The sequence below is a fragment of the Mustela nivalis genome, assembly GCF_964662115.1.
Source record: "Mustela nivalis genome assembly, chromosome: 17".
In the NCBI taxonomy this organism is placed as follows: Eukaryota; Metazoa; Chordata; class Mammalia; order Carnivora; family Mustelidae; genus Mustela; species Mustela nivalis.
In genome coordinates, this window is record NC_139036.1 from 41538515 (window position 1) to 41553633 (window position 15119).

At 42.6% G+C, this 15119-nt stretch overlaps 1 protein-coding gene across 1 annotated transcript; it reads right to left on the reverse strand.

Annotated features, from left to right (window-relative positions):
* Positions 1–5582: 5582 nt before the first annotated feature.
* KRT28 (keratin 28) lies at positions 5583–13257 on the reverse strand (the record flags this gene model as incomplete). Its single annotated transcript, XM_082706057.1, has 8 exons — positions 5583–5840; positions 6118–6173; positions 7189–7406; positions 10300–10425; positions 10511–10672; positions 11637–11793; positions 12302–12384; positions 12808–13257. The coding sequence occupies 8 exons, from the start codon at positions 13255–13257 to the stop codon at positions 5698–5700; spliced, it is 1395 nt and encodes a 464-aa protein (XP_082562183.1). The 3' UTR covers positions 5583–5697.
* Positions 13258–15119: the final 1862 nt, after the last annotated feature.

The window sequence follows — 15119 nt, forward strand, 5'->3', positions numbered from 1 at the left end:
TTTTTTTTTAATTTCTTTTCAGCGTAACAGTATTCATTGTTTTTGCACCACACCCAGTGCTCCATGCAATCTATGCCCTCTCTAATACTTACCACCTGGTACCCCAACCTCCCACCCCCCACCCCTTCAAACCCCTCAGATTGTTTTTCAGAGTCCATAGTCTCTCATGGTTCACCTCCCCTTCCAATTTTCCTCAACTCCCTTCTCCTCTCCATCTCCCCTTGTCCTCCATGCTATTTGTTATGCTCCACAAATAAGTGAAACCATATGATAATTGACTCTCTCTGCTTGACTTATTTCACTCAGCATAATCTCTTCCAGGCCCGTCCATGTAGCTACAAAAGTTGGGTATTCGTTCTTTCTGATGGAGGCATAATACTCCATAGTGTATATGGACCACATCTTCCTTATCCATTCGTTGGTTGAAGGGCATCTTGGTTCTTTCCACAGTTTGGCAACCGTGGCCATTGCTGCTATAAACATTGGGGTACAGATGGCCTTTCTTTTCACTACATCTGTATCTTTGGGGTAAATACCCAGTAGTGCAATTGCAAGGTCATAGGGAAGCTCTATTTTTAATTTCTTGAGGAATCTCCACACGAAGATCATGTAATTATTATTTTTTTTTAAAGATTTATTTATTTGACAGAGAGAAATCACAAGTAGACAGAGAGGCAGCCAGAGAGAGAGAGAGAGGGAAGCAAGCTCCCTGCCGAGCAGAGAGCTCGATGCGGGACCCGATCCCAGGACCCTGAGATCATGACCTGAGCCGAAGGCAGCGGCTTAATCCACTGAGCCACCCAGGCGCCCCGAAGATCATGTAATTATTAAAAGAACTCCTGAAGAACTCGGGAGCCCTAGAATTCTGCAGAGCAAAGGAAAATCATAGGTCTAAAGGCCCTGGTGAATTCATAACTCTCCTTGAAAGGGAGATCAGATTTAAGACTAAGTTCTGAGGATGGGGTATTTGCTTTGATCCTATGAGCTCAACAGAATGTAAAGGAAACACACCCAGAATTTAATTTTACATCTGTTCCTTAGCTAAATAGATACACAGGGCATTCTGGTTTGTTTCCTTGGCAAGAAATTGTTAAAAAACAAAATTCAACGACAGAAAAGCAAGAGGTTTTTAGCAACAGAAAAAAAAAAAAAAACCCTAAAGGATTGTTACTTCTTCTTTTTGGGGGAAAGAGGAGAGCAGGGGGGTTTTTTGTTGTTTTTTTTTTTGTTGTTGTTGTTGTTTCTATCATGCAGATGACCTCACCAGTAATGATCAGGAAATTTCAGATTGACTGTTAAAAGGTCACATTCCTAGAAAAGGTTGAATCTAGTTAAGTCTTGGTTTGCTGTTGTGGGGGACATATGACTTCATTACAGGCTTGTAGTTTCTTTCTTTCCTTTTTTTAAAATTTTTTCAACAAAATGATGACTTAGAGATAGCTGCTTTTCTTTCTGATCTTGTAACATGAAAGCAGCCTTACCACAAAGTACAATGTATGCTCCCCATTCTACTGCAGGAGTACAACTCTGATTTCAATTCCAGGGTGAGGGTGTCCCCCCACCCCCGACACCCAACAGTTCTTAGACACCAGCAACAATTCTCCCACTCTCAATTCTGACACTGTCTACCTGGAGATAGGCAAAGGATTCAGTCCTGTTAGATTACTCACTCTGCCTCCAACTGGTTCAGACCCTAGTCTCAAGTCTAGATTGTCATTTGTGCTTCTAACCCACCGACTGTCGGGTCAGAGGCTTTCCGCCACTCTCCTCCCCTCCTTGGTTTGATTAATTTGCTAGAGTGGTTCACAGAACTCAGAGAGACATTTTATTCACTAGATCACTGGTTTATTACCAAAGGAACAGTCATATGAAAGAGATGCATAGGACACGGTATGGGGAAAGGGTGTGGAGTTTCTGTGCCCTCTCCAGGTGTACCATCGTCCCCAAATCTCCACATGTTCATCAGTTTGGAAGCCCAGCAAACCCCGTCCCCTTGGGTTTTTATGGAGGCTTCGTTACATTGGTCTGGTTGATGAAATCATTGGCCTTTAGTGATTGAACTCAAACTCCACACCCTTCTCCCCTCCCAGGAGGTGGGGTTGGGGGTGGGACTGAAAGTTCTAACCCTCTCTTCGCAGGGTTGGCTCAACTGACAGCCATCTTTAGTTTCTTTATAGGCGGTCCAAAAGTCACTCATTAACATCACAAAAGAACCTTGCTAGCTCTGGACATCTTGGAAACTCCAAGGGTTTTAGGAGCTCTGTACCAGGAATGGGACAAAAACACATTTCTTATTACAAATCACAGTATCACACAATGAAACATCGATCACCAAGAAGTGTTTTTAAAGTCAGTGTGTTCTGAGCATACCTGATCAGCAGGGCTGGCTTCATCAGTGTGAAACCTGTGCATGACACAAGGTCTCCTGTTCAGAAGGAACCCACACTTGGTTTAGTGCTCTTCTGATGCCATCTTGGTATTCTTAATAATACTGGTCTGCAGGTTTCCCTTCCTGCCTCAGCAGCCTGTAGCATAAGCAATGCGAGGTTGCACAGCCTTCTGATGCATCCATCCTGTGGAATTTGCCGAAACTGAAAGCAAGTTTAAGGTTAAGTATGTCTGTGACTGAGTAAGTAGGGTTTCCGACAACCCTGAGAGTTTTTCCACTCAAATGAATTTGTTTCAGATGCAGAAAGAAGGCAGTGGTGTTCTAAGGAACAGGAACTACCAAGGAACCTTATCACATACTCTTATATTCCTATATGGGCTAAACACTTAGGCTGAAAACAGTGATGTAGAAGAATAGGTAACCCACACCGTCTTTTCCTGTCTTTTTTATCATGTATGCCAACGGTGGATAGTGTTGGCAGAATGTGAGCAGATAAAGGAGTGAAAGAAAACCTGTTGCATTGGTTTGGTGAAGTGTTTCCACTGTTTTGGTAAAAGAACAAAATACAGATGTTTGTGTAGGGGCCAACGAAAGGCAGGGTGCCTCAAAATATGCCACTTTGGCATACTGACTATTTTATTTTATTTTAGTTTTTTTTAAAGATTTAATTTTATTTGAGAAAAAGTGAGTGAGTGAGAGAGAGAGAGAGACCACAAGACAGGGGAGGGTCAGAGGGGAGAAACAGTCTCCCTGCCTAGCAGGGGCTCAATCTTGGGACTCTGGGATCATGACCTGAGCTGAAGGCAGGTGCTTAACCGACTGAACCACCCAGGTGCCCCTGGCATATTGACTATTTTAAATAAAAGCTACTTAACGGTTAGCTGTATAAGAAGGACACTCAGACCTCCTCTGTCCCCCTGAAAGCAGGAAATAAATCTCCCATGTAAAACATACTCTATACTAAGAGGTAAAGAGATGTCCTTATTACCGAAGATGGAAAATTTAGAGCCAAGAAGGTTGTATAAAAAACTCTTGTGGGACGCCTGGGTGGCTCAGTTGGTTAAGCAGCTGCCTTCGGCTCAGGTCATGATCCCAGCATCCTGGGATCCAGTCCCGCATCGAGCTCCTTGCTTGGCAGGGAGCCTGCTTCTCCCTCTGCCTCTGCCTGCCATTCTGTCTGCCTGTGCTCGCTCTCTCTTCCTCTCTCTCTGATAAATAAATAAAATCTTTAAAAAAAAAAAAAACCTCTTGTTACTTTTTAGTGATTTACTACCACAGCCCGAATTCCATTTAGAATTGAAGCTCTCGGGGCACCTGGGTGGCTCAGTGGGTTAAAGCCTCTGCCTTTGGCTCAGGTCATGATCCCAGGGTCCTGGGATCGAGCCCTGCATCGGGCTTTCTGCTTGGCAGGGAGCCTGCTTCCTCCTCTCTCTGCTTGCCTCTCTGCCTACTTGTGATCTCTGTCTGTCAAAAAAAAAAAAAAAAAAAAAAGAATTGAAGCTCCCAAAGCTACATTTTCTCTCTCCTGTCAATTGCTTACAGATTTAATTTTCTCTTTGTCTAAAAAGTATAAAAACTGCCTGCCTGGGTCATGTCTTTGGGTCTCAAATTCATTATTGGGTCTCTGTGCACATGTGATAAGACTTTGTTTTTTTCTCCTGTTAATCTGACACATGTATATTAATTCTTAGTCTAGGTGGAAGACCTTGAAGAGTCGAGGAAGAATTTTTCGTTCCCTTCACATGTATCAGCTACAAAATATGGCTTGTGTTGTTTTGGTGATTCTGTGTACAAATTAAATGTCCTTATATTTGAATTTTAAATGGGTATTTCCCAATATAAAAAAGAATGGCAAAATTTATGCCAATAAGTATATATTTTAATTTTAATTTACTTAGAATGACATTAAATGACAAATTTAAAAATCATGACAAGTAGAGTGCATGACTGCAGAAGAAAGGAAAAAACTTTATATTTTAGTGCCTTTAATGACACTTTATCCCTCTGATTTTTTAATGAGGGACTCCACATTTCATCCTGCACTTAGCCCAGCAAATTACACAGCTGCCCTGTACACTGCATATTTGGGAGATTATTTTCCCATGAGTTTTTAGTATTTGCTTCATCTGATGCCTTTTGACTCAAGATTTGGTAAACATCCCATCCTTTGTCACTTCTTTAACTCCCATGTGGCTGTTGCATTTTTGGGTAGAAGTCCCACCTTCTCTAGAGCTTCTCAGAATCAGGCCACATACTACAGAAATAGGAGAGCTGCTCTCCTTTTAGGGAATTTAACATTTGTTAGGACTCCTTACCCTACATTTTGATCCAGAAACATAGAAAGACTCAATAACTGTGATCATCAACCTCATGAGATTTTAAATTCTAGACCAGGTGTTGGTGGGCTGAATCTGGTCTGTTACCTGTTTTTGTACAGCTCATGACCCAAGAATGGTTTTCACATTTATAAATGGTTGGGGAAAAAATCAGAATAATAGTTCATAATACATCAAACTTAGTTGCAGTTTGAGTTTCAGTGTCCATAAATAAGGCTTTATTGGGACATGGTCATGCTCTTTCATTTACCTATGTCTAGGGCTGTTTTCTGTGATAAATGTCTTAGCCAAGTAGTTGAAATAGAGACATTATGGCCTGCTAACCTTAAACTAGTTGCTGTCTGGGGCTCAACAGAAAGTTTGCTCTAGGAAAAAAAAGTCATTCACATGAGGCTCATTGCTGTGGATCTTTCCAGAGTTAAGCCTGATCGTATGGGGAACAGTATCCTGGGAAGGATCCAGATCCCGGGAAGAATTTGATAAGCTCATCAGTAAAAATACCAGGAATGCGCCATCTAGTGATGGGATTTTTTAATCACAGGAGAATTTCTGATTTTTTCCCCAGATTATTTGCCTGTGCAAAATGGTGAGTTAGTTAATTACCTAGTGAATATTAATACTTTAATGCCATGTGCTACTGACTATTATTTAAAACTAGAGTGAAAGGCAATGAAAATAGATTCCATGCATGTATGCCCGTGAATGAGATGTAGAAAAAAAAATCTCAAATAATTGCTTATTAGTTATAGGTAGATGGAAATGAGTACACAACCACTTTTTTATTTATTTGAAAACAAACACCCAAGGATCTATAAAAGTTAACCGAGAAAACAGGTATTTTTGCTAAGTAACATCGGTAAGGGTAGAAATGTTTATTTTTTTGTTTTGTTTTGGTTTTTCTTCCCCTTGATATTTAGAATAATGCAGTTGTACAGGATCCTTTTTCCCAGATTTTTCTTTTCTCAATGGCGGCTAGAACGGAACCTTTTGCTCTGTTTTACCACTGGTCATTTTAGATGTCTTTTCTTCAATGGAGTGAACTCTTGATGAAAGAACTTTACCACGTTGATCTATCTCTTCAACCACTGTCTTTACCAGTGTGGTTTTGGATAATTCTAGAAACAAAACACCTGTGAATACACATATTCCAGCTAAAAGATTACATGGGGAAGGATTCCAGTGCTGGTTGTGATATAACATATTATGTACACTTTGGTTAGAGCACGTACAGATTTATCATAATAGTGGATAATTTTATCCACTTAAAATAATACTTCAAGTTCAGAGCATTTGAATTAAAATTACTTAATATAGAGCATCGTCGTTGCCATGGTATATGATTGTCATTAATGGGAAAGTACTAGCAGTAGAAACAGAACTAGGTTTTATTACCTTTAGGTGAATTCCCTGAGGCTCCTGATCCAAAGCCCTTTGATTTGGAGCATGAGCTGCAAAACAAAAACAAAAACAAAAAAACCAGTTTATTCTTTACTGTTTCAGATTACCACTTAAGAAATATTCATTGAGTCAAAGGATGGACATGAGCTCAAGGAAACTTTGTACACCAAAAACAGATCTTAGTTTTCTGTAAAGGAAAATATTAAAATTTGGGGGTATAGGAGGAGAAAATAATTAAATGTCTTCTAAAGACAGAATATAAATAACTTTGTTTTCATTTGATTTGTTTTTTAAACCCAAGGATTTATAACCTAGGGAGAATATATATATACATATTCATACACATATATAATATAGTCTATATATACATGTATGAATATATACTTTTTAAATGAAATTAATACTTTTTTAGAGACAGAGAGAGTTGGGGGAGGGGCAGAGGGAGCAGGAGAGAGAGAGTCTTAAGCAGGCTTCTTGTCCAGTGGGGAGCCAAATGTGGGGGTGAATCTCACGAGCCTGAGATCAGGACCTGAGCCAAAATCAAGAGTTGGATGTTTAACTGACTGAGCCACCCAGGGGCACCTCCTTTTTTTTTTTTTTTTTAAAGAGTTTTGTTTATTTAAGTAATCTCTACACCCCTGTGGGTTTCAAACTCACAACCTTGAGATCAAGAGTTTCATGCTCCTGGGGGAGCATACAGATTCTGGGGGGTTGTATAGAGTGCATTTATTTCAAAGTAGCAATTATATTAGGAACAGAGTGAAAGATGGGTAAAGCCTGGTGGGGGGTAATCTCGAAACCTACAATGATTAACATGGATACGGAATGGCGTCTTCTGGGGGGACGACTGGGGTCATCCGAGGCGGATGAAGAAGGGGCTGTGATGTAGAAAATATGGCAGGGCTGACCGCAGAGGGAAGAGGTGGACACACTTCTTCTCTGGAGTGGGAATTTAGAACAAAAGGCTTGGAGGCATGGAACATGGAGGGACAGTCCATGGTTGTGGTTTGAAATAGGTAACAACCTATTCAGTAAAATAGCGGATTTTCAAATGGAATTACTCACTTCCCATCTCCATCAATCAGGCGGCAGTAGGTCTCGATCTCCTTTTCCAGGTGGACCTTGATGTCAAGGAGCTGCTCGTACTCCAGCTTCTGGCCCTCCGTCTCGGTTCTGACCTGGTGCAGCTGCTCCTCCAGGGCCCCGATCTGAGCCTGGATCTGGGCGAGCTGCTCACAGTAGTTGCCTTCCGTCTCGGTCAGGGAGCACTCCAGGGAGTGTTTCTGAGGACAGGGGATGTCACAGCAAGGATGAAGCCACTTTGAGGACTATGCAGAGCTTCTCAGCAAACAGCAGCCCTGTTTCCTAGGTGAGTTTTGGAAATCTGTGGGGCTCATCACAACCACACGGGAGGTGTAGAGGAAGGGGAAGTCGCACGCATTTCCCTGGGAGGGGGTCTGGCATGTTGGAGGACCTGATGTGGCATAAATGACCCTTTCCCATGAGACTTTTGACTCTTCCAACGGACTTCCATGGTATTTAGGTAATATTTCCTATCGTGATGAACCTACATGTTAAAACTCTCTTTGGGGGATAGTGCAATAAGAAATCATATTGAAAATTTTATATATTGAAGTTATATATATTTTTTTGGGTTGGTTTTTGTTTTTCAATCTTATTCTGCTCCTGTCTCCAGAAACCTACCCCACCACTGCTCCGAGGCCTTGCGTGCTGCCTTTTGTTTTTCTGCTCTGTCCTAGATTTGCGTGTTGTTATTCAAAGGTCTTTTATGAAGTACTTGAGATAGAATGAATGCCTTAACAGGGGTGGGCTTTCAACACAAGAGATGTGTTTCACAGCACAGTACAGGTCATTATTTCCACACGACTCTTATGAATATTATACCTCCTCATTTCCCCTTGCACAGCCTGTCATCTATCTCATCATGTGATGTCTGCTTCAATTAAAGTAATTTTCCTCTCCCCTTATTATAGATGAATACCTCTGGGTGGTTATTACTTCTCCTGATATTAGTAATTATCCGAGTGTCCACCCCCATTCAAACTCTTTCAGTTTCCTGTTCTTGTGTGGAGCCACTCCTGATCTTACCTTATTTAAAATAAAAATTTATTTGTCAAGGGAAGGGTAAACCTGGGTCTCTCTCATTACATGTTCTGAGGTAGCTGGGCCCAAGTGTTTACATATTAAGTATTTTTCATTTAAAAATACTTCTAGTTTTCCTTTTTATTGTACTTACGGCATTATGGTGGTTTTTAAAAATTTTTGTATTACTAAATACATCATCTATTGACTTCATTCTAGGATAAAGAGGGAGTTATAAAATATTCATCATAACAGTGGGCACGGGGTTTGATGGGGCTAAGAACCACTGACTTAATAAATAGGCCAATGGGGGCGTTACATGGGTGGTGCTGGGCTCTCCAGGGTGAAAGAGTGGAAGGTGAACAGGATGGTAAGGGGGAGGGGGAGGCCCCAACTGGAAAGACATCAGTGAGGTGTGTGCTCTGCTGTCCAAAGCTTTAATTTTCCTGATGATGTATCCTCATATGGTATTCATTTTATTCCTTTTTTTTTTTTTTTAAAGGAGTTGACGGGTAAAGGGAGAGGGAGAGAGAGAGAGAGACTCTCAAGCAGGCTCCCCACCCAGCGCAGAGCCTGATGAGGGGCTCAGTCTCAACCCTGAAATCATGACCTGAGCCGAAATCAAGAGTAGGATGCTTACCTGACCGAGCCACCCAGATGCCCCTGGTATTCCTTTTTAAGTCTGCAAATACTCTTCTTAATCAGAGGGCACAGCATTCCTATCTCTACAGCCTTTCACTGTAAGGTTAGCTTGTAGAGAGGAAGGATAGAATGAACGTGCAAGTTTGCCTCCTACAGGAAGCACAGGAAAAGTTTATATTACACGTGATTTGTGTACTAAACCAGAGAAGATTCTGGTTAGAATCCATCTATGACAAAAGAATCTCAGGCATGGCAGTTAGGTTCTATGCCACCTGTTTTCTAGAATTCAGTTATGTTGTCTAACATGGGCTTTTTGCGTGGCTCATCTCCTGAGCCTGAACTATGGTACTCCCAGCTGCACAGATTCAACTACTTTCTAACATCATCTCTGATGTGAATATGCTTCCCTTTTGATCTGGGAACTCAGGAATTTATTTCCTTCTGCATAGCTCAGAAACGCAAGGGCAGATCTGTGCTCAGGAATAACAGCAGCAGGCAAGGGTCCTTGGGGTTCTAGTTGCAGGGAAGCAGGGAGAGAGGCAGGGGAAGGCTTGGGTTACCAGCGAGCAGTGGTGACGAGGGTCAGGACGAGAGGGGCACCCTTGTTAAGTTGGGGGTTAGTCAGTGGCCAAAACAATCTCTAATCTAAACATTATATGGTAAGAGAGCACTGTATCTTTTTAGAGGGACTGAATCAAAATGGTTTTCATGTAGTTCTGGGTCTTCCTTACCTTCTCTGCTTGCTGCACCTACTTGTATCATAATGGCTCTTTTCTTTGGGTCACAACTGCGTGCCCTCAGGGAGCAAGAAACCCCTGATGGGGATGGGAACCATTGGGCCACCGGCATTTGCGGCAATTCTCAAAATCAAGCTTTTTGGTGCTGCTAGCTCATACCCCAGAAGGGAAGCCATTTTTAGTCCTGGATTGTCTCCATGGTAACCTCTGAAATAGTTGGCAGTAGGTGCCAAGCTGGCTGGGTGCCCAGCTCTGGGAGGTGGGTGGGGATGAAGGGGCTGACAGGAGCTCATAAGGATTCAGATAGGTACCCTCCTTTTTTCTGTCTGATGGAAAGGACCATGTGGCATGAATTGGCCTTCATCAATCCTAGGAGATGCTGGCGACCCTAAGTCTGCCTCGTGTGGCTGCCTGACGGTGTCCTGACACTTAATTTTCAGGCGGGGTAATATCCCTGCTGCTTGTTTTGCAGGCTGAAGAAGGGACAAGGGACACTGAGCGGAGGCCAGGAAGGAAATCCTCAGTGACCTCAGGAAAAAAGACACGCTCTCTGTCCGTCTCTCTTTCCGAGGGTCTCAGTGTCTGTCTGCCTTGCTCTCTTCTGCTCTAAGTATTTGGAGGTGAAGCTCTAACAGGGAAAAAGAGGGTTTTCGGGAGAGTCACAAAATGCAGGCTGACCCGCGTTCTCGCCTACCATTGCCAGGAGGGACTGCAGCTCGATCTCCAGGGTCTGCAAGCTGCGCTTCATGTCGGTCAGCTCGTTCCTGGCCGAGGTGGCCGCGCCCGCGTGGTCAGAGATCTGCTGCTGCAGGGTGGCGCTCTGCAGGGCGGGGTGCGGAGGGGTGAGCGGGCCTGCACCCCAACCCGGCGGGCTCGGGGGAGGCGGGGCTGGGCGCGCGCCTCACCTTCTCGTTGAACCAGGCCTCCGCGTCCCGGCGGTTCTGCTCGGCCAGGGCTTCGTACTCGGCCCGCATGTTGTTCAACAGGACCGTGAGGTCCACCCCGGGTGCCGCGTTCATCTCCACGTTCACGTTCCCGCCGGCCGCGCACTGCAGCGCCTTCATTTCCTGCAGGGACACGTGAGCGGGACTCAGGGCAGTTTAGGGTCAGGGCGCGCAACTGCTCTTCGGCGCTCCTGCCTTTCCAGCCCTCTGCCCGGCGACTCTCCCCTCCCCCTCTTTCTCTTTTCATGTTTCCTGGCCTTTCCCTCCCCCAGAATTCTCTCCTTTTGGGCTTCTCTAACCGGTCACTGGGTGTTTCCCGAACATTTTCATCCATTGTTTTGGAGACTATTTTGGGGATAGTCATTCCCCCCGCCCCCCCTCTAAGGGGTTTGAAGCTGCGTGGTATAACGTTGTCAAGGAAGGGGTTTATTACTGTACAGGGTTCCGCATTCAAGTAAAGCCAGTCTCATTAAGTGGAGAAAACAGTGACATCTTTTCCTAGTCAGGTGTTTTGTGGGAAGGTGGATGGCAAAATGGCCTTTTACGAATGACAGAAATAATATAGTGCAAACAAGGATGGGTGTTTCAATGCCAAAACAATGCACCACTTTTATTTATTTATTTTTTTAAAGATTTTATGTATTTATTTGACAGAGAGAGTGAGATCACAAGTAGGCAGAGAGGCAGGCAGAGAGAGAGGGGGGAAGCAGGCTCCCCACTGAGCAGAGAGCCTGATGCGGGGCTGGATCTCAGGACCCTGAGATCATGACCTGAGCCGAAGGCAGAGGCTTTAACCCACTGAACCACCCAGGCGCCCCGCAATGCACCATTAAAAAAAAAAAAAAATTAGATTGTTCTATCAGGCTAAAAAAATGGAAGGGTGCTGATCAAATGGTTAATACTTAACCTTGGGGGATGAGGTTAGAAGGGCGGAGAGTGGGAGAGAGAAAATTCTTTCTTTGTATGTCTTGGCATTGTTTAAATTATTATAATGAGCACGAAATACTACTGTAAGTTAATGACACCCCCCCCCCAGTATTAAAAATGTACAGAATCACGATTTGATTAGTGGTTCAGCTTCTCCTACCTCTTCATGGTTCTTCTTGAGGTACCTCATCTCTTCGCTCAGGGACTCGTACTGCAGCTCCTGGTCGGTTCTGCAGAGCGTGAGTTCGTCCAGGACTCGCCGCAGCCCGTTGATGTCAGCCTCGGTGTTTTGGTGAAGGGCGAGCTCATTTTCGTACCTTGGCGGGGCATTAAGTGAATTTCAGCCCAAGTTAGACAACCTCAAGAGGGGAGAGAAGTAAAACCTCAGTCGCTTTAAGCGGTGCATTAGAAAATGAATTGGGACTCCGAATGTTATAAAAGCATACAAGGAACGCCTTCCTCCACTCCTTTACCCAGTGCTCTGCAAGGAAATTGACTGTTATTTAGTGACACAAATTCTGATAGCAGATCCCCATTAAATAAAAACATGCCATTTTAGAATTTCATCTTAGTGCTTGGCATTCTTCCAGGCAGGCGTAGAAATGAAGTGATATTTTGTCCCGAAAATGTAATAAATAAATAAATAAATTGTGAGTATAGCTGATTTTAAGAACATGCCTTGTGTCATAGGGCATTGTCATAACATGCGTTACTTCCTTTAATCTTTTACGGTTTATTCTACTCGGGGTGAAATTGAAATTTTATTTAGCATATTAAAATTGACAGGAAAATTTTTCTAGAGAGTGACTGTTTTCTATCACTTACTTTAGCCGGAAGTCATCAGCAGCCAGTCTGGCATTGTCAATATGCAGAATTACATTAGCGTTAGCAGTAGTTGAAGAGATAATCTAGAAGAAACCAAAAGGGAGGACACAACAAACAAGCCCGTTCTTAGAATTTACCTCAGGAAACGAAGATTTCCTTAAGTGACAACTGAAATATTTAAAATTTTCATTTTGAAAAATGACAAATGTGGTAATTTCTCACCTACTCACGTAACTTTTAGATGCAACACTTCCTTATCAATGTATATATTTCAAAACTAGTAACATTCAAGCTGCTTGAAATTCACGCATTAAAGTACTTATTTTTGACTAACAGGAAGAATGATTTGTGAAAATAATTAATAAATAAATAGGAACATAAATGACAGATAACAGTTATGAAGCATTTCCTGTTTATGTTGTTTATGTTCTATATCTTTTGCTAGGTAGTTCTTAGTTTTAAATACTTTCATTGTTTTCAGTATTTTCAGATTTGTGATTTCTCACCTTATTCTTAAGATCTTCAATGATTAGGTGGTATCTACTATAGTCATGATCAAGTCCACGGCAAGATCCTGGTCCATACTTATCATACCAACCCTTGATTTTCCTCTCTAGTTCAGCATTTGCCTCCTCCAGAGCTCGCACATTATCCAGGTAGGACGCCAAGCGGTCATTAAGATTCTGCATGGTCACCTTCTCGTTTCCAGACAGAAGTCCCCCTTCACTTCCAGCAAAGCCAGAACAAGCAGCGTTTCCAAGGACACCACTAGCATGGTTCCCCCCAGGAACACTGCCCAGGCCCCCTCCCAAGGCACAGGAAAATCCACTTCCAGCAACAGAGCTGCCACACACATTGCTGCCCACAAAGCCCGAGCCTCCACTGGATGGTCTGATAGATCCAGTTCCAGACCATAAGCGAATATGCCTGGACCCACTAGAAAATCGGAGAGACATGATAGAATGAGCAGTGTTCACCTTGTCTGTAACAAGATTGCTGGAAGTTCAAAGAAGAACAGAATGTCATGAGCTGATGGTTTCTTTGGGCTTTTATACACAATTATTGGGGTGTTTCTATTTGAGTTACGCATGCCAGAAGAAAAATGGCATCATTCTGATTAGCATGAAATTATGTATAATTAGTTTTTTTTTTTTTTTTTGTAAATTGATGTCTAACATCCCTGGCTGTTGCTTCAGGATATTTGTTATCTTAAATATAACAGGGTTCATTCTATATTAAGTTCATTATTTTAACTTCTAATTTGGGGTGAGTAATCCTTTACTTTCATCTAGACCATAGGAATATACCATCATTATCTGGCACCAGATATTATAAAGTTTTAAAAGTTAAGTAAGATTGCAATAGGGTACCATCAGCTAGCTCCAGCAGGGTCTTTATTAACAGAGAGGTATATAAAGAAATAGTAACTAAAAAAACCCATATTTTATCCTGCCATAGCAAGAGAAAAAAAATTGTGTTATTTAAAAAATACGATCCTGGTAACTTCTCTGGTCTTACCATGATTATGACATCTACGCATTACCTTGAACAATAACATAAGTATTAACTGATTCCTTTATTGAACATGTATGGCTACTATGTCTGGTGTTCAAACCTAAATGCGAAAATGAAGGCATGATGGTAAATAAATGCAAAGATGAAAAAGATCTGGGTCCAGTCTTTAAGAAATGTATGGTCAGGATCCGGCAGAAGTTGGGTCATGTTTAGCCTTCTGTGTCAAAGAGTTTGGAATGACTGGGTGTGTGTGTGGAAGGGGTAGGGGGTCCGGCTGAGAAACGGGAGAGATGAGTCAGAAGTGACCTGAGAAGGCTCTTCGTGAGGTAACGGCCAGGAAGGTGGGGGTGAAGAAGGTGGACAGGATGGGGAAAAGAGGGATAGGAGGGCTTTGGTTGGGTTTGACTGGTTCTAGGTTCTGTGGAGAAGACAGGTATAAGATTGTTTTGCTTCCAGGACAGTAAGGGGTCTCCCGGAACTGGGCTCCCATAAGCATTCTGAAGCCTGGGCAGCTGGCGTTATGGCTGTCATTGGCCTGGCCTTTAAATGTTTTCTGGGCCATGTTGTGGGATTTTTTTTTTTAGAGCAGCAAAGGGCCTTAGACATTACCTAATTCAGCCCCTTTGTCATATGAGGCCGCTGAGACCCATAAATGTTAAGATTTGTCCAGAGTCACCAGGAACATCCCAGGTGGAAACAGCATATGTTCTAGATAGCCTAGAGATTCTGGCACCATGGGTGTATTTTAGATACAAATAATTTCTCTAAATGATCCATGCCCATACAAATACCTATTTTATATATTGCCCTCATAGTCTTAGCATGTTATCTTAATTGTGAAATTATTTTCTTAAGTTACTGAATTATTGAAATTGAAATATTAACAATTTAGGATGTTAAAATGTATGAAGAATAATAAATCTCTTCAGTGCCTGATTCATATTAATTAGCTAAGTTATTGGTGGAGTGTGTATGCATCCTGAATATGTAAAAAAAATTCCAAAGAACATTTTGGGACAAAAAAGGGAAACAAGCTTTTTTTTTTTTTTTTTTTTAACTTAAGTTGAAATGACTTGTTTCCCCCGTCAGCATCCTCCCTGGTGATCCCACAGTTTACCACAATTGTCCCTGTCCTCTTATTTCCACCAGGGGGCAGTGCTCACCGGCAAATGAATGTGGCTTGGGCAGAATTGCCACTTCAGCCTGGGTCCTAACAAGCCCTCAGCTGGGAATGAAAAAACCCCTGGTAAGAAGCAACCTCAACATTGACCTTCTCAAAGTTCCAGAGCATGAGAAGTATAAA